Genomic DNA, 20,347 nt, shown 5'->3' on the forward strand with positions numbered 1-20,347 from the left:
AGGTGTTTCTGTGCAGCCATAAGCCAAAGTCTTTAAAACTTTAAAAATCACACAACATGCAATGCTGGTCAAGTTCTTGTGTCCTATTTGGGATCGCCTGGAAGGATCTGGTCATGTAAACTTTCTGGAAAGATTCTTCTTGGAGGCTGCACCGTCTGGCCTCCTTAACTGGACTTCTTCTCCCTTTTGTCTTTAATGAAACAGGATTGTCAGGTGCTTTCCGGCTTGTGGAGTTCCTCTAGATTCTTTTTAAAATTTGTTTTCAACCCGACTTTACTGCTGTGTTTTTTTTATTTTTATTTTGTGCTTATAATCTGCTTAGTCAATTAAGCAGCACAAGAACCCAAACAGACTGGTGAGTGAAATTCACGTTTGATGGTACCACCAAGAGTTAAAATGCTGTTTTAGTTACAAGTTTTATTTTTCTTTTCATATTAAGTTTCTATTGCTTTAATGCTTTACTGTATTAAAATGTTTTCAGTGTTTCAGAGCTGTCCTGTTCCCTAAACTCAAACATTGCTACATAAATAAAAGCTGATACTCTGTTTCCATAGTTACAGTTTTGCTGCTTTAGCAATAGGTCAGATTTCCATATATTAAACACATCCTGTAAGTTATTATTTGTTCTTCTTCTGCGTCACTGTTTAGCAGTTTATAAGTTATAGGGAATTGTGCGGTTTTTATCTCTGTCATTTGATAGTATTAACATCCGGATCAGGATCTTGATTAGGGTCATTCAAAAAGAAAAAAGGTAATTTTATAGGTTGCTTGCTTGCTCAATCAGCCCATTCCCCTTTTCTACTACTCTAAACCTCTAGGGATAAACTGAAGCTGCACAAAAACATTGTTTTTCCTATTGTATCATTTGGAATAATTTGCAAAATAGCAAAGTAAAGTCTGTAATAGATGCACAATAATGGGTTTACAAATTAAGCAGATATGATAAAAGTTGTTGTTACAACTGATAATAATGTTTATTGACAAATTATTGTCAGAACTTCAATTATTCTGCAATAATCCTCTTGTGTGCAAGAAGGCATGATGTTTCTGACCCACTTCTATGCTCAAAGCTAAAAATTCACCGATCAGGCATTTCTGGTTTTCTGGAGGAGATGTCAGCTAACTCTGATTGCAGTTTTGAATAAAAAAATAAAATAAAATAAAGGAATTACAAAATTATTCCCATTTATGCATCAGACCATTTGCCTCTACCCTTTATATATATATATATATATATATATATATATATTTCTTTTTTTTAAAGTCAAATAAAATAACTTTTTCATCAAAGTACATACTGAAAATAGTTGAGAATTTTTAGTTTTGATGCATTTTATGACTGTACTAAAAAAAAAAATTCCAGTATTTCTTCTGCTGATATATAATCAGAGATGATCATGAAAAAAATGGGCAGATTCTGATCTCTACTTCAAACTTTTAGTTAAAAAAAACTCAAGTTCTACGCCTTTTTTTCTTAATTTTTAAAAATGTAAAATTTTTTTTGCTCTTCCTCCTTCTAATCACTCTGCCTCTCTCTTCCCAGAGCTGGTTGTCGGGGATGGAAAAAAAATAAAAGGGAAATAGCTGCAGGATGAAAACATGGCCGCACCCCTTCTTGCACCCCCAGGACCTGACAGCTTCAAGAAGTTCACCCCGGAGTCTCTCGCTAACATCGAGAAGCGCATTCAGGAAGAGAAAAACAAGAAGCCTCCCAAGCCCAGATCGGACAGTAGTCACCGCGACACATCTGACGACAATGAGCCGAAGCCCAACAGCGACCTGGAGGCAGGCAAGAGCCTGCCCTTCATCTACGGCGATATTCCTGACGGAATGGCGGCAACGCCCCTGGAGGACTTGGATCCATTCTATTTGAACCAGAAAGTAAGAAAATACACGCACTGTCATAATACCAGACTTATTTTCCTTTACACTTATGTTATTCTCCAGAACCTTTCACTATCATGCTGCCAAATAGTTATTGGATAAATGTTCTCTTCAACCTTATAGATAATATTTCAAAGTATTTCAGGTTAAATTGACTATTTACAGCAGCTGAATGGATTTCATGCTTCACTTGTTTTTTTTAAATTTTTTATTGTGTTTATATTTCAGCTCATCAAACGCATTTTAATCTGAGACCAATCTGAAAAAATACCAAAAACATTTTTCAAATAACCGTTTTATTTCTCCACGGAGAAAAACTATTCAAAACGGCCTGGCCCATAAACCCAAAAGCAATTGCTGGCTAACCCTAAACCCATTTTAAATTCAAACTTTATAAATCAGATTTAAGTATGAACTTTGGCTAGGCCTACATTTTTTTTGTTTCGAGCCACAGCTGTTGCTTCAGTGTAGCTTACCACCGTCAGCGTGTGAATGACTGATTATTGTGTAAAGTGTTTTGGAGTCCTCGGACTTGATAAGCCGCCATGGAAATTCAGGCCAGTTACCATTTTCCAATAAGCCTGGACTAGCTGTGGTGCATTGGATCATCGTCCTGCTGCACAGCCTGAGTCTGCTTGGGCTCAAGGCGCCGATATCAAAGTCAAGTCCTCAAGGGTTGGGCTCCTGCAACTTTTAGGTAACAGTTTAGTTACTCAGATGCAAGACTTTGTAGAAGTTGAGGGCATGATGAGATAATTCACACATTTGTTTCAGGAGTGTCTTCAGTCCGGTGACTGAAGACACCACTGGCTGAATTTATGTGTTGACATTTTCTTTTAGGAGTTTTTCTGACAAAGGCCATAATTCATGGTACCGTCAATAGCAGCAAATCAATCAGGCAGCTCTGATTTGGCGCGGTATTCCCAGATCATCACACTGCCACCACCATGTTCCACTGTCTGTATGATGTTCTTTTGAAACACGGCTGCACATTATTAGGAAAACCTGCAAAATGAAATAATGTTGATAATTTTTTGCAGCAAGCATGATTGTGATATATAAAGAAATAAGCAAACATCATTTATGTCTTTCTGCTGTGGGTTTATAGTAAACGCTACTCAGATAATTAACATGTTGTCCAGGTGCAGGAACAAAAATATATTATTTCCACCTTAACAACAGTTGATTTATTTTTTTATTTTTTACATAGTTGTGGTTTCTTAATATCTTGACCACTTTACCATCTTTTCACCTTCTTAAACTTTTATGATGTACTAAAGAACAAATGTTAACTTATACTGCACAGGTATGGAGAGCCTGAGTACAATGCATTTAAATGGTTAAGTAACATTTATTGCCATTCAAGTCATTCGTTTTGATGAACATATTGCATACAGTGCAATGCAATAATTGTGCAGCCCTGTTTTACAATGGATGTAAATTCCCATGTGTTTCAATGAAGTCCCACTTTTGTCTTCTCAGAATGTTCTTCTGGATAATCAAAGTTTTGTTTAAGTACATGTGAGACGGTCCTTTGTGTGTGTTTTTTTAGGGGGGTCAGCAGTGGTTTTCTCCTTGAACTGGATGTCCTGTTTGCTCAGCCTCTTTCCTATTACTTTATCAGGAAAACGTATCTTAACTGAGGTCTGCCTTGCTTTGGAACATATTCTGGATTGTTTTGTGACCTCCTGAATGAGTTGTTGATGCTCTCTTGGAGTAATTTTGTTTAGCCCAGTCACTCCTGGGATGTGTCTACTGTTTTGGGAATAATGACTCTTACCGTGGTTTTTAAAACCATATAGACTTATAGACTTAATATCCTTTCTGAAGGATATGAATGGACTTGTTTCTCACTTGTTCCTCTATTTCCTCAGATTATCCCCTTTTAAATCAACAGTTTACCATTTTTGTGTGTTTGTTAAGATTAACTGTGTCTGACAAGGTGCTAAAAAAAAGCAAAATTTAAAGATAGAATAAATCTTTGAGGTAAAACATACTTTTAACTCCACTACACATTCTCTGTCATCGTAGGAAGCGGTGCTCATTCTCTGCATTTTGCTCACCAAGAATATAAAATGCTTCTTCTTTACAAATATAGCTTTCCTTTATAGACGGGCAAGTTGAGATATTTTTCCTGCAACTGCGGGTTTCTTTTGCACAGCAATTCTGATCTTATGTTTTGTCCAGTTGTGTTGATTCACTGCATCTGTTAATGTCTGGGAAAGACAATGAAATTGCAGAGGGGAAGGACTGGTCTGCCTTTGACCTTCTATAAAATCAGCCCCAATGACTAACAGTTTTGGTCAGGATAAGACACTTTGAGATGGTAAGTGCTTTGTCGGCTTGTCAGGAGAAGAGGTAAAAGTGCTGAAATTAGTGCATCCAGGGGAAACCTTTGTTACAGCTACACTTCATTTCTAATCTGGCCTAATTTCTTTTTACGTTTGCATATATACGTACAGCTGTGCTGTCATTTTCTGCAGATTTTGATTCTGGCACTGCTGCAGTATCAGCGCTATTTCTGAACATAGTGTGATTTTTTTTTCACAAGGGGCATAAACAAAAACAGAATGACAATCAGGTTTTGAATTAGCCTGATGTGGAAAAGTTGGCTCAAACCCCTTCGGCCCATTGCCAAATTCGTTATCTTTTATTTATCAGAGACGTGTCTGAGCTCTGTCCTTCCTGCAGCTCTGCACCAGTTGAAGCGAGCGAGAGAAGTTAGAGTAGAAGATGGAGGGCAGGACAGGAAGTGGAGAGAAAAGTGCAGGGGCATGCAGCTGTGTGGACTCTCCTGTCTCCTGTGTTTGGGCAGTGATAATGTATAAGACAATCTGTGGGCTCTATAGAAGCAAGATGGCCAGTCAGCAAGACTGGCAATCGCACAGTGCAGCACTCCCTCCCAAGGTAGATGGAACCATCAATGGCATGTGCCTCTTGTGATCTATTGATCCACAGTCCCAGGTCGGTGGTTACCACAGGAAGGGTTACATTATGGCCTTTAATATCCCTCCAAACTTTTCCTGATCCTCTGCGCATTCTTCCTTAGCTTTCATTTCTCTGCTCTGCAAAGTTACTTTGCTGATCTAGGAACACCGTCTCTCTGTTGTGATGCTGTTTGTTAGCAGACTGTTACGCGTGGTGAGAGGCTGGTGCATTAAAACAAGCCTTAAAACAACATTGTTATGGGAAATACTGCTTTATACTGTTTCTGTATTTCTGTACTAACAGAAATACTTGACTTCAGCCAACTATGAATGCATTTTTTAGAGATTTAAAGTTCCTATCGCAAATCCAAGACTTAGTCCCTCTTGTCGTTGTTGTTTCAGGTGATTTTATTTATAGCATCCACAGTGTGTCAAATTGCACAATTTCAATATGTGTAATGTCGCAATCATAAAAGACTGATTGGATGTAATATTTGTCAAGTTTTTATCTTACCAGAGCCATGCATCTTATTTTCCACCTGTGAAATAAGAATTTAACTCAATAAACATATTTTGTAACGAGGTCATTAACATGAAACTGGCAGCAGATGTTAGCAGCAATCTAAGTAATTGACATAAATTCAGAAATCAAAAAACATCAGACCACAGTTTACATTGTGTGTAATAAAGTTAAATGGCATAAGAAATATGTATTGAATTACAGGAAGTATTTTTTTGTCAGCAGCAGCCTCATAAAGTTTCTGGTATGGAGAAACTATATTTTGGTCCATTGTTGTTCCCTGGTTCATTTCTTCATGCATTCCACTGGTACCAAACTCTGAAAAACGTCTCCCAGCTACAAAACAGCCTCGACTTGGGAGGTTATTTGCATGCCGATTCTCCAGACATGATAAAGACAATGACATTGAGATTTTCAGTTTCGGTCTTATGTATCACACTGCACTCCAAGGATTCACTGACTCTCCAAATTTTCTGCACAAATCTGAAACAAGCTTCGTTCAACATAGTTTTTCTTAAGCAGAGGAGTCTTGTAGAGTGAGTTTAGATGAAGCCAGTTACGGTTGTACGTTGCTTATTGTTGTCAACTAACTCCAGGTCTGTCTGAAGCTGCTGCTGAATGGTCCTTGGCTCTTTACTCTTCTTTTGACTACTTAGTCCAACATCTTGGGAGGATCATTTGGTGAATATTAGAATATGGTCTCTGGAGCACTCGGAAGTTTGGAAACGGACCTGTAACCAGCCCAAAAATGAGCACTTTGCTATTAACCATCATGAGACGCTTCTTTTGAAATACCTTGGTAAAACACTGATCAAGGAGGTTCCTTACCTTTACTCATCTTTGCCTTTGCAAATAATTGTTTTTTCATGTGTTCAGTGCTTATTTGCTGTTTTCTTCCAATTGATTACACAAAACATAACTATTAAACATATTTGTTTTGATTTCTTTGTTATTTTTGAATTAACTGCCGACCAACATATGACATGTATTTCAGGTCAATTGGCCAGTTTCAGTATATTTCTAATGGGAAGTATTTGGAAGGCTGTGTGGACTCTCACCCACAAACTCATGGAGTGATGGGAATGTTTAGATGTGTGCAAAGAGCGAGATGAGGGTTAATTATAACTGAAACTGTATTTATTATTTATTCTTCAGTAATATTGTAATTGCAAATTTTGCTAGTGTAATTCTGCAGAACCTACTGCAATAAAGCATGTTATAGATTGTGTCTTTGCCAAAACTAACTGTCAAAAATAATTTCCCCCCTCCTTTTTTTTTGTTTTTTTGTTTACAGTTAAATCTCATTAACAATTTGATTGGTGTCCTTTAAAATGTAAAAATGTTGCTTGTAAAGACAAAGAGCAGGACATTTAGGTCAAACACCACTTCTGAACAGATTTTAATCCATTCTTTCTATTTACCTTCTCATGTAAAGCACTGTTGACATTTAATGAATAACTTTGTAACATTTATAAAGTGCGCTCACTCTGAGACGATGCAACGAGGGGAAAACGCTAAGCTGCTCTTCAAAATGGGAAAGAGGAGCAGACATGCCTTAAAATGTCTCTGTCTTGAAATAGCTTCAAGGAATTTCTGCAGTCCGATTGGTCATGAAAATGTTTTAAGAGGACGACCAAGGCCGGACGGAGATCCAGGTTTAGCTTACCACCATGCACAAGGAGGAGGACTGAAAGGGAGTGAGATAAATAATATCTCCAAAGCTCACTTTCAGAGAGCTGCAGCAAAGGGTGCCATATAAAGTCTCCATGACAACCATCTGTTTTAAGGCTTTTGTGCACAGCTTAACCAGTGCTGCTTATAGTTGCAGATGGGCCTGTTTTACTACATCAGTGGCTTTTCTGTGCATTCAGGTTCTTTATTGTACAGACGCCCACCATATTTATATAATTTGAAGCAGCACTATGTCTAATCCACCGATATTTGACCTTTATTCCCTCTGTGAGGAAGTCTTTCCGAGTATGTAACAAGTTAGGGTCCACTGCTCCCCCCCTGTCTCTGCCCTCACCTTTCAAGGCTGTCTGTCTCCTCTGCTTGACCGACGCTCATCCGTCCAATCGCTCCACATTGCTCTGTATGTCAATGAGTCTAAGTGTGTGTGTGTGTGTGTGTGTGTTTGTGTGTTAGTGTTGCTGCAGGAAACCTGATCACAGCACTCATGTATAAAAGAGAGGAAGAAGAGGCAGTGGCGAGGAAGAGAAATGCAGAGTTGCAGTTCTTGTTTTCCCCTGTGACGGGGAGAATACTGCCTGGGCTTTCCGAATGTCTGATGTGACAAGGCAATGTTAAAGGAAGGCAGAGCAGGACGTGATGGACGGAGGACATGTACACGTGTGTCCCTGTGCGCAGACGGACGCCGCCTGTATGCGCAGCAACACTAAACCCCAGTTTTTTTTTTTACCCCCCGAAGCCTAGTTTTTCCACTGCTGCTGTGACGGTTGTATCAGCAGTGTGCAGCAGAGCAGTAATTCCTGCACGGGTTTGTGCTCGGCAGCAGCTGCTAGAGGGCGCGCAAGGTGAGCTCGCGGCAGCAGCAACCGAGACTCGCTCCACACAGCATTACATTATGTTCCTCCTGCTCTCTCTTGGAGTCCACCACCGTTCATTATTATGCTTTTTCCCCTCTCCTCTCTGCCGCCTCGTCTCTGGCGTTCTTTCTATCAGGGCGTAGTAAATTAGACCGAGGGCCGGGCTTTAGTGCTCCGTCTGAGTCCTCAGTCTCTGATGACACAGCATCCTCCTGTACTCGGCTGAGTGAAAAAGTGGATGGGGGTGGGAGGAGCGGGGTGGTTGAGTGCTGTCACTGCGATGCAGGCTGGAGGAAGAAAGAAAGTTGGAGAAAGCCAGGAATTTATTTTTGTTTTTTTTTATATATATATATAATTACTTTTGCAGTTGTTGTTGTTTTTGCAGGTTTTTTGTTTATTTGCAGCTTATTAATTCATCAGTTTCCAGTCCTTCAGTTGTTATTGTGACATTACCTGCAGCTGCTTTGGTTAGTTATGAACATTTTACAAAACAATTTGCAGTGCTTTATATTATTGTTATTAGCAATAATATAAATGAGTGCTAACCTGGGAAATCTGTACCCGACACCCATATATATTTCTTTTTAAATAAAGGTTTCACAATTGATTCTAAGTCATTTTTACTATTTTGTGACCAATGTATGTCAATTAATCCAGGTTTGATATGTATTTAAATTCCAGTTTTTTATGTTAAAATTATCTTCATGTTGAAAAAGCATCAAACATACTATCGTTTTGCTTTTACAAATAAAATAAAGGTCCTGTGAATATGAACTATGTTTTCAAGAACCCTGAATAATCTAATTTGAGGTCTGACCAATTTTTTGTATTTTGAGTTAGAGATAAACAAAAGCATTCCAGATTCCTCTGTGAAATAATCCTTTACTTTATCCCGTAACAAAACGGGGCCAAATTCACTGGAGATACAAGCAATAGAAAACTTTTTTGGGTCACAAATTATTACTTTTTCCTTTTGTAAGTGCTTGTGTAGCTTTCTGATGAAATGATGCCCTCTGTGGTTAGCCAGATGATAAAAACCACTATTGAGCAATAAGCATTTTAAGACGCATTGAAACGCACCGAAACAGTATAAAGACAATCAACCATTTTAATTTGATCCTACAAAAGTCAAGGAAGCAAAAATAAATATTTGTGCAAAACTTCTGAGGGCTGCTGAGGTCAGAAAATCTCACAAATAATATAGATTTTTTTTTTACCGCTAAAGACGTGAAGTAATGAGGAAAAGTTTTAATCTGTCACCTCATACATTTATATTGTAACAAGTGGTGCATATTTTATCCTAAAACATTGATTCAGATCTTAGCTAGCTGAAGCAGGCAGGCTGTTGAAATTAGATTTACTCACATGAGGGACATAAAGGCTTAGACACGGAAAACACAACTGTAATTTCAAACAACAATGACAGCAACAACAATAATCATCATAAAAATTAAAAATGAACTTTCTTTAGTTACAACTGTTAATTAACAGGAGCTACAAAATGCTTTACAAGATAAGATATAAAAACATGAACACTGGAAAAGAAAAAAGTAAGATAACTCAAAAATGACCTCTTAAAGAATTTATTGGGGATTCTTTCATTTCTATCCCTATCAGATGCAAAATTTACCCTCATCAGGCCTCGGTATGAATTTATTTACAACAGATACGTTAAATTGCAAATTGGAGGGAGTTTTCCCTTCATGTTATCTTGCTTGTACCTCTTTTTAATTTAACCAACTGATTTTTTTTTTTAAGTAGATGTGCTTGCAAATATTTGATTAATAAATCACAGAGAAACTTAAACCAAAGAACTCAGCTGTGTGTTCTGGTTTTTGACTCAGAACGCTAAAACTGCTCTTTGCTTTAAGAAGTAGTGCATTCCCTTTCCATGACTTCCTCCCTGTTGTTTTCCAGCTTAAATCTTAATCTTTGTTTTTGTCTGTCTTTCCCACCTCCCCTTCCTTAGTTTCTCTGCTGCATACTTCCTCCTCCTCCTCCTCCTCCTCCTCCTCCTCCTCCTCCTCCTCCTCCTCCTCCTCCTCCTCCTCCTCCTCCTCCTCCTCCTCCTCCTCCTCCTCCTCCTCCTCCTCCTCCTCCTCCTCCTCCTCCTCCTCCCTACATCTGCCCATTTATCCCAGGTGTGGCTTTCTCTTCTCTGCAGCTCTTTGGTTTTCTGCTCTGCATCACTCACCCCCTGAATCTCTCTCTATTCGGTTCTCGTTGCTGATGTCCTGCCTCTGCCAGCCCCCTTCTGGTTCTTGCTTGTGCATGTTATTTTAATTGTTCTGCATATAATATGGCGAACTATAGACTGGGGCCTGGTCCAGTGGGTTTTGTGTCTATTTATTATTAACAGTTTATTCTGTGTTCAAGCTGCAAGTTGAAAAATTAGTGTCACTAACTACAATGCAAGTTGAAGGAGAAATTTTCCCAAATACTCTGTTGAGAATTACTTTATACTTGCAAATTGTACTTTGACTATTTCTGATATCAAACTCCAGGCTACTTGCATCTTTACAAGTCAAAACTCTGACTTAAGATAGTTTGTCAGAAACTAGCAGAAACTAGTTTGAAAGGAATGTGTATCTACTGTAACTTAATGCAACCCGTAAGCTGCATTTAAAAGGCAAAATCCCTCACATGAAATACTTATTTATCTTTTTGCCTGAAATAGTAGTTCTGATTTTGGAAAATACAGTCTGAAAAATCTATTTCTCCATCCTAAGTGATTATTTGATCTGAGCATTATTTCAGGAATCAATAGTATATTTATGCCGTGACATTCAGGCCTTCTCAGGGATTAGATTACTGATCATTGCTGCTTATAAGGAGGCATTTAGTCATCTAGATTATTCCAATCACTGCTCATTCTGGCTACTTTTTTTCCATGTGTGATTCCTTCATGTTTATTTGGATCCTATGTAGCCCTAGCCCTCTTTTAAGATAGTAAATGGCCCATATAGTATTTTCCTCAATTATCAATACTCCTGTACAAATGAGTATCAAATTCTAAATTAATGCTATGAAGCACCTCTCAATTAAAAAATTTTTAAATATTCCACCCCTATAATTTGGATACATTAAATCAGTTGAGTAACAACATGCCTATGTTTTTATTTGTACTTTAAAAAAAAAAAAAGATTATCTGTGATTCTTACGTTTGTAATGTACAACGTCCTGTTCCCGTGGAATATAAATGTGATATGATGACACAGAGGCTAATTTCTTTTAAGCACTCATAAAAATGGGAGTAAAGGGATGAAATGTTATTCACAAAAGGCAGATATGTGCTGAGCGTCACAAGTACGGATTTGGTTGCAAGAACAGACTAACCTGCTTAAAATAACCCACATCTACAGGCAGGGCAACAATTAAGTGAATCAAATCACAGTTAGTGATGCTGGACACGTTAACTCCTAATGAGACATTACCACCTCCTTCCTCGTATCGTATTGACCCGGTCAGCAAAGCACTTCCTTTGACCTCTGAGAGAAAAGACGACTTCAGGTCCCTTGGTTTCCTGTTCGTGTGACTTTGACTCCAGATGACGAAAACACATGATGAAACACAACCTCTCTGTTTCCTCCTTCCTTCTCTACAGTGTTGGCCCTATACTTTCTGTGTTTGTGGTTACTTTTAGTATAATATTTTCCACTGGAAGGTCAGGAGCGGTGTTGTTGTTTTCTCACACGACAAGTACAAATTTCAAAGCTTTTTATTGGGAGCTTATGTGACAGACCAACACTTAGTGTCGTGTTGTTGTACAGCGGAGGGAAAATTCAAAAACTGCATGATTTCCAGTGTTGTATTTGTTGTGCACTCTGAAATTTGACCATTGTGATACAAATTGTGATTTATTATGAAAAGAATTAAACTCAAAATGATGATGTTTGCATAACGCTAAAGGTGTCAACATGGCAGAGTTTGTAAGTTCTTCCTGTTTCAGCTCTTTGCCCCTCTGCTTAGCACCAATACAAGTTAATATCAGTACAACTGGGTAACTGTATGTAATTACTTTGTATTGACTAGTGCTAGTTTTACTACCTAATGTAAGTGGCAGCCTGTTTAATTTTAGGGATCCTTAAATGAACAATAGTTTCTCTGACGTCATGAATTGATAGATATATTGCAGAAAACTCAAACAAAATGCCAGAATGAAATTTCAGATCCATATTGTCCATCCCTGTCTGTTGAGAAAAAGCCATTTGAAATCACATCTACAGTTTGGGACGGGTCATGTGTGGTCAGAACGCTGTATTTCGCAGAAAACTGACACCGCACATGGGGATGCAAGGAAAGATTCGCACAGTGGGGCTAAATAAATGCACAGATATTTTATTTGTAAAACATAAAAAAAGACCATGTCATGTCATGTTTCCAGCTTTCTTTTTATGGCATTTATGGTTTAAGTTTGTGGTTTTAACATGACAAAATGTGAAAAACTTCATTTATATTTCCAAGGCATAACTAAATGACCATAGTCATGTCGACTTCAACCAGCTCTCTGTTAATTGTCTCACAGTGAAACAGATCTGACTGAAAAATACCGAGCTTAACTTCAGTCATATAACAATTAGATTTCGAGGTAAATGTCCTCCTCCTTCTTATCACAAATACATAATTTAACATCTGTGCATCACTGCAGTTGTGTTCTGAGTTACTTTAAACGAAGAATAACCTCCTCATCCAAATATCCACGGTTCACCAAAACAACTGGCCGCCAGCGAAAGCAGCTCTGAGCTGGGATGCCTGGATGTAACGTGTGACACCTCAGCCGTCTGTTTGTAAATGATGCTCGTGTCCGTAACGCTGACCTCACGTGCCTTTTGTCCAAGACTTTGGCACAGGCCTCTGCAGACCCCACACATGAGTACACAGAAACAAACAGAGGCTGCTGCCTCACCCCTCGCACTCGGCCCAGCGCTGTTTATGGGCAGGGAGCGGTTACTGCGAGCGAGCGAGCTCCGAGTCAGCAGATCTTCCCTGATCGATGGCAGCATTTGCTGTTCCCTTTCCAGTAAGAGCTTTAAACCCGACGTGAAGGGAGCCGTTCGGCCACAGAGAAGCTCTCTGTGTGGCTCTCTGCCTGTCTTTAGGATCGCTCGCTGCTTCTGTCACAGTGAAGGTCCTGCTGGGACTGACGGGGCGCTCTTTGACAGCCTCTGACAGAGGAAGTGATGTCAATGAGGGAAAGTGTTACTTCTTTGCTACCTCCACAGTGCTGTGGAAATGTATTTATATGCAGATGTTCTCAGTTTATTCTTCTGTGTGACAGTGAGTAAATATTAGCTCTTTTCAATTGATAATTTCATTTATGAAGAGGAAAAAGAAAACGTCTTATCTCACGTTCCCCAAAACGTCTGGATGTTCCCGTAGACTTTTTATAAAATGCTATGTTAACTAAAAAGATGAAAGTGAAAATGCATTTGACAACGTCAGATACTAATCTAGCATTTATTTAAAAAAAAAAAAAGATAATCGTTCTGACAGTCCATGTTGGCGGTGGTGGTGTGATGGTCTGCTCAGCTGCTTTAGGACTTGGACGACTCGCTGTAATTGGTAGAATCACAAACTGGTCTCTTCCAGAAACCAGTTTGTGACCTTTCGCTCAAGGGCAGAGGGGTCATGCAGAAGGACATCTCTGATTGGCGTAAAAAAGAGACTCTTCAGACGGACCAGTTAAAGCCTGCTCTCATTTTGAATGCATTTTCCTTACTATAAGTGGTTCTGAAGTATCAGTCAAAAAAAAAAAAAAACATAAACAGGTTGAAATTATTTATAAATGGTTAAATGTGGAAGACCTTGTTAGTGTTAATGATATGATTTAGTGGTGGCATGTTTTGTTCACTTACCTCCTTTTCGGTGTCGTGGTCAGGAACATCTAAAGACAATAAATCAGGATGCAGCAGTGTGAACTAAACTGGTCTATCATGCTCCAAAGTACTTCAATCTGGTTGAATACAAAGTATTTTTCAAAGAAAAGTGAGCCAAAATTTGTGCACAGCGATGTAAAATGCGAGTTCCCAAAGGAGGACAAAACCTTTCTTTGGTTTAGATTTTCACAATCGGCCATGATAAATTGGGTTGCTTTGTTTCCTTTAATTTTTGAAATCACCATCAGAAAACTGCTTTTGGAGTCATGTCAAAAAATAACAGAATACTGGGATAAAGCAAATATAAGGACATCTAAGACACTATTTGGGATGCTTTATACATGGCATACTACAAAAAAACAAGAAATACTTGGTACAAAAAAAAAAAAAGTAAAAAAAGTCATCACATGATTATGGGATGAAGAGGAACCTCCAACATTGGAGCAGTGGCTGTGCCTTGAGGAATTAGATTTCCTTGATGGAAAAACTCTCATCTGAACTGAGATTGCAAAAGGGCCAGTTTGTTGAGAAATGGGAAAAATAAAATGGGTATAGAAACAAGGAAGACATCGCTCCCACAACTAGACAATATTGATATTAAAAAGGAACAATTGCATAAGGATGCAAACAATAATAATAATAACAACAACGACAACGATAACGATAATGATAATAATGATAAAAAGCTTCATAAAAAATAAGTAAGAAAACTGCTTTTCCTACTTAATCACCATACCATTGTTTGACTTAAAATGAGTTTGATGATCATTTGAGTGGGACATATATACAATAATTTTCATATGATGTTTAGTCTTGTGTATAACATGGCAGTGATATTACTAAGCTTAGCTCTATGACAAAAGTCCCCTAAGTCATGAATAATTTCCTGGTTTAAAGCGAGACGTCAGAAAGTTTTTCAGGACATGGATCAAATATTTGACTAACTTTCATCTCTTCTCTTTCTCTCTTCTCTCCACAGACATTTATAGTCCTAAACAAGGGGAAAACAATCTTCCGCTTCAGTGCCACACCCTCCTTGTACATCATAAGCCCTTTTAATCCATTTAGGCGAATAGCTATAAAGATTTTGATACATTCATATCCTTTCAAGTTACTGATGTCGTGTGCTCGAACCAAATAAAAAAAGAAATTGAAGGAGCAACATAATCTGAGGCTTTGAGACGTTTTTTGTGAAATGTTTTGCTCAGGAGTTTCAACTTGACCGTCATTTAATGTTAAACTTCAGACTTTGTTGTCTGATTAATCAATTAAAGTCGCAATCGATCATTGAAACCGATCGTTTTCGTCATCGGCGTCTTTTATCACCGTCTCACAAAATTATTTAAGTGGCTAACTCAAATGCAATTGTCAAAGTTTTATGAGTATGTACAGTTAGTAATAAAAATTATGTTAGGTCATCGTTTCAGGGATGCTGTAATTTTTTTGCCTCAACAAATGCGCGTCGTTTAAGCTGCTATTCAACATAATCTGTCTTGTTTGAGATGCTGCAGAAAATCCATCAATTACCTTGAAGAATCTACACCTAAAATGTTTGAGATCTGCTGGGTTGTAATTTCAGAGAAAATATGTTTTGTAATTAAGCGTTAAAGTATAAGGAACTAATGGAACTGTATAATTTCCATGGCACTCTGAATTTCTAACACTGACAGGATTTCATGTCATTTTCCATGAAAAACAGAAATATTTCTCAGCTATTCCTGCCTTTTGAACAGAAGTCCGCCTTTACTGATGAGGAATGTTTTTCCACTCTTATGTAGATTTGTGTTCATTAGATAACTGAGCCTCTTAAAGCTCAAAAGGAAATTAGTTGGATTGATTCCCACATATTCAACTGCACAACGCTCAACAAATCCAATATATTAAAGGTTTATTTGTGTAAAATGATCACCTGCAACGTATTCCTCAATTAGAAGACGGTAGCTTTTATTGATGTGACTCCTTTTCTTTCTTAATAATGAAACATCTATTCATATTTTGCTGTGACTTAAATTTGTTATTTCTCTTTGTTAATTCACATTTCCTCTTAGGAAGAACTTACATTGTGTCGTCTTTACTTTAAGATGTACAAGTTAACTAATAATAATAATTTTCTTGTTTTTCTAAATCACATTACCGTCTTTCTTCCTACCTTCCAAAAAGATTGAACACATCTTGCTGTTTTATGTGCGCACTGTTCAAGGTTTTCCTTAACATTTGTGCCTCCACGTTATTCAGCATGATCATCATGTGTACCATTTTGACCAACTGTATATTCATGACATTTAGTGACCCGCCAGAGTGGTCCAAACAAGTAGAGTAAGTATACAGTATACTTTGCCCCAAATTACTTGCAGATCTGCATCCTGTCGCTGCTCCTCACTCTCCACTGGACTTTCTCTCACAGGTATACCTTCACGGGTATCTACACATTCGAGTCGCTCACAAAAATCGTTGCCCGAGGTTTTGCCATCGACGGCTTCACGTTTCTCAGAGATCCATGGAACTGGCTGGACTTCATGGTCATTTCAATGGCGTAAGTATATGTTTATGTGATACTTGTCTTATTTACATAAAAAGAGGTGTAGTTGTGTATTAAAAAGATTTAAGGTAACATTACAAGAAAACTCATTAGTTGCATAAACAAGCACATAAACGCAACGTGTAAATTATTCGTGATCCGCCTTAGTGATAAAATTTCAGCAGATCTACTAAAAATAGCAGTGAAAACATTTCTTGTACTTTTATTACTTGTATATTTAAAGTGTAGCTTCAAACATGAGCAGCTGCGGCTGTGCATCCCAGGATCCTGTTGTCTCTTTTGCAGCATTAGTGGATAACTGCTCTTGTAAAGTCACAATATAAAGCCAAAGGCATATCAAAAAGACTTAGAGAGAAGGTGTATTATTAATAATACCTATATACCTTAACTTAAAATACACAGTGTCTTGCAAAAGTATTAATACCTCTTAGGTGTTTTCATATTCTGTCACTGCAGAAATAAACACCAAATGAAGTTTTTAAAATATGATTTGTTTCAATGAACATTATCCAAACCACACTGGCACTGTATGGAAAAGTAATTGCCCTCTGAGCCTGATAAGAGGCTTTAACACCCTGGCAGGTTATTTTTTTTTCCGAAATGCCTCGTTAGTGTGTGACTGATCCAAAGAGTTTGATTTTTGTCTTGTCAGTTCAAGTCTTGAGGCTCATCAAAATGTTTTTTTGGTAAATGTGTGGTGGGTCTGTGTCTTCTCTTTTTGGTCGCCGTTGGTTTTGGCCTTAGAAATCAAGCTGTTTTTTTCTTTCTTATTTTGAATCATAAACAGTAACTGAGGCATGCGAGGTCTGCATTGCTTCAGGTGATTCTCCAGGTTCTAGTTGTTGATGTGCTGTTGGAGTCGTTTTAGCATCCTGGCCACTTCTCCATGCTTCCTCCACTTGTGGTTCATTGGACTAAAAACTTTTAAAAGGATTTTTGTTTCGTATCTGTTCTTGATTTTCTTCAAATTGGGGCAGAATTTGTTATTTTTTTTAGATTTTGTAACCCATTTCATGTTGCCAAAAATGTTCTGTTTAAATGATGTCGGGTAAAAATGCGTAAATTAGAGTTAATTCAAGAGGAGATGGGCAATATACTTCCAGTTAGTGTTGGGTTTGGATACATTTGAAAAAAAATTGAAAAGTGTTTTTTTTTTTATTTACTTTGATTATACTTGTCTGACATAAAAATTTGTTTGATGGGACATTTAAGTGTGACAAAAAAAGCAAACACTTTATCATGACACTGTATATTTTGAGTATTCTTTGATTAATTCAAAATAAATCTTTGAATATTGCATTGTTATTGCAGTTTAATATCAAAACAGAGAAATAACTAGAATAAACTGTAGATAAAAGAGAATTTAGTCGACTTAAGTGATGAGAAATTGTCAAATTCTTCCATAAGTTAAGGAGCATAAATCATAAATATTAATTTGCTTATGTTCTCATCATATTGCAGTTGAAGCTTTTTTTAAAATAAAAAAAATGTTTTTAGCCTGGTTAAATCCCCCCTTAGCTTTTTAAGTTTAATACTTATATTTTTCTGTATATCTGGGGATTTTCTAGCTGGTGGGGTAAACCTTTGCAGAGGGGTTGTGTGGAGTAGTAGAGTGAGTCAGTGTTGTACCTACAGTATAGCAGCGGTGTAAACATTAACACTGTTTTTAAGTTCTTGCATAATCACACCTTTCTCTCTAAAAAAACAAAAAAAAAAACATATAATCTCTGTATTTCAGTCGTTTTATCGGCCTGATGCTCTGCTCTGAGAAGCTATCATCAAATTTCCTTCCTGTTTTCCTAACATGAAATATGTTTTCCACCTCAAGAAAAAAACCCTGACGACTCATAAGTACTTCTCAAAATGCCACTTCACACAAACCAACCTATTGTAGTTTCGACTGATTGGATGACCTTATGAATTAAATTAGATTAGATTAAATGAAATTACTTTTTTCCAGGGCATTCAGTCCCGTCACGTTAGCCATGCTTACTAAAATATTTTGCAACTTTTTTCCTCTTCCTCTAACCTGGATAACTCCTGAGTGACTGTATCTGATCCACCTTGCAGGTATATAACAGAGTTTGTAAACCTAGGCAATGTGTCAGCTCTGCGTACGTTCAGGGTTCTGAGGGCTTTGAAAACTATTTCAGTTATTCCAGGTAAGGCAGGTGTTTGTCTTGCGGGAGGGCGACCCACGGGGCTTCATGTTAGTCGTGGTTGTGTTTCACTCCCTCCTCTTCCTCGTCCTCTTCCTCCTCCGTCCTCCTCTCACTGGGCGGACAGGTGTTCAGCCTCTGTGTCCCCTCCCGGTCTTCGGTGGTGGTGCTGGTGTCATGTTCTTGCACAATCATTCGTGTGTGTTGTTATCGTGTGTGTTGTGTATCATAGGGTTCTGTTCTGTGTGTCATCCTACCTTGTTGCAGATATATAACAGAGTTTGTGGACCTTGGGAATGTCTCGGCGCTGAGAACGTTCAGGGTTCTCCGAGCATTGAAAACTATTTCTGTCATTCCAGGTGAGACTCCCATTTAAACACTAAGGCTGATCCTAAAATTAGATGTTTTTCTTTGTGTATCTCCTTTTTTTTTTCTTTGCAATCAAAAATGTGGAGCATTTTTGATTGGCTGAGCAGTCTGCAGGCAGTCTTGTGGGCTTACATGTTTCGTAGGATTACGCTGAGGACAAATGTACAGTCATAGTGAAAAGAGTCAATTGCCGGGTTTGAACCTGATATGATCTGATTTGTATCAAGTTCAAAAATCCAAATTAAAATGTGTAAAACCGCACAAAACGCAGATTTTTGCCCAAGTAGAAGTTTTTGTGAGGAAATAAGCAAACTCCAAAACCTCTAAAGATATAAAAAAATATTTAAACCCTCAGAAATGAAAAAGGAACTTATTTTCTTTTCCCTATGACTGTAAAAAACTTGCATCTCTCTTAAAATGTTTGGATTGCTCCGAAGCGGAAGTGATTCTAGAAATGAAGAAAACTCAGGGATTATTTGCCAGAAAAGTTTTATTGTGTTTTCTTAATGTTCAATAAGTATTTTTTTTTTATAAGTACATATTAGGTGAGAAATATGTGAGAGGGGAAAAATCTATCATCTGCTATTTGCACCGATTTGGTTTGTGTCCAGACTCCAACGGTTCCGCCTTTTGTTGTCATGTAAACAGTTTAATCCTGTAAGACTGCCAGGCCTGTGCTGCATGATCCTCTGAAACTCACTGTTCAAATCCAATTCGGGGGTCATTGATTTATTTTTTAATTAAATTTTCATTAAGTCCATACTGAGTTATAGATTATTTTTACAATAATCACATCATATAAATGTGTCAAATAAGCAGTATTATGCAAATCCTACATAGTTTAGATTTGTATCGTTTCCTTGCAGTCAGAGCTTTTGTCTCACCAGATGTTGGCAATAATTCAATTACAGAACCAGCCATTAAGGCATTGGGAATAAAAACAAAAGAAACACACCTGAGAGCAAAACCTCTGACTTAACATTGCAAACTGCTTGTGAAAATAGTGAAAAAACATCTGCCCATCAAGGAGTTACTTCGGTTGAATCTGAATATTTCAGGATGATGTTCTCCATGCAGATTTCTTCTTTGTTTTTTGACACATATCAGATCCTCTAAAACAATTAAATCCGACAAAAATAACATCAGTAAATAATAATAACTGATATAAAATAATTTTTATATTATCTTTTTATATATAAGGGAGAAAAATGGTGCAAAAATGTGTCATTAAACAGTGGATATTCCCTCTTCAGCATCCTAAATGAGATGAGTGCAAAGAGCACTCAGAATAAGAAAAGAAGGTGGGATAAAAGTTAGTCTTCTTTCATTTAGAATAATTTAATCATTTTGCTTAATACTATTTATACTGATGTGGCCATTTCCCTCAGCCTTGGCGTTTAAATGACCTGCATGCCTCCTCTCATTGACCCTATACCCCAACTCTAGAGCTCCTTGAAGCTAAATCTTTGTGCATGTCTTTTCATCATCTTCTTCATTTCTTGCTTCCCTGCGTAAACCTGCATCTGT

General features: G+C 37.7%; 1 protein-coding gene across 5 annotated transcripts in view; it reads left to right on the forward strand.

Moving 5' to 3' along the window:
- The window catches only part of scn8ab (sodium channel, voltage gated, type VIII, alpha subunit b), a 54,631-nt gene that overhangs the window by 4,039 nt on the left and 30,245 nt on the right, over positions 1-20,347 (forward strand). For 2 of the 5 annotated variants that reach the window (XM_081607233.1, XM_081607235.1), the window contains exons 2-6: positions 1,544-1,881; positions 14,733-14,850; positions 15,979-16,069; positions 16,158-16,286; positions 18,363-18,454. In XM_081607233.1, the coding sequence (XP_081463359.1) occupies positions 1,600-1,881; positions 14,733-14,850; positions 15,979-16,069; positions 16,158-16,286; positions 18,363-18,454 (712 nt within the window). In that variant the 5' untranslated portion in view covers positions 1,544-1,599. Of the gene's footprint in view, positions 1-1,543; positions 1,882-14,732; positions 14,851-15,978; positions 16,070-16,157; positions 16,287-18,362; positions 18,455-18,718; positions 18,811-20,347 lie in introns of those variants that run through there. The other 3 variants (XM_081607232.1, XM_081607234.1, XM_017304841.2) reach the window with 2 other exon arrangements.

This window comes from Poecilia reticulata, chromosome 5, assembly GCF_904066995.2.
Source record: "Poecilia reticulata chromosome 5, P_reticulata-male-v2, whole genome shotgun sequence".
NCBI classification, from domain to species: domain Eukaryota; kingdom Metazoa; phylum Chordata; class Actinopteri; order Cyprinodontiformes; family Poeciliidae; genus Poecilia; species Poecilia reticulata.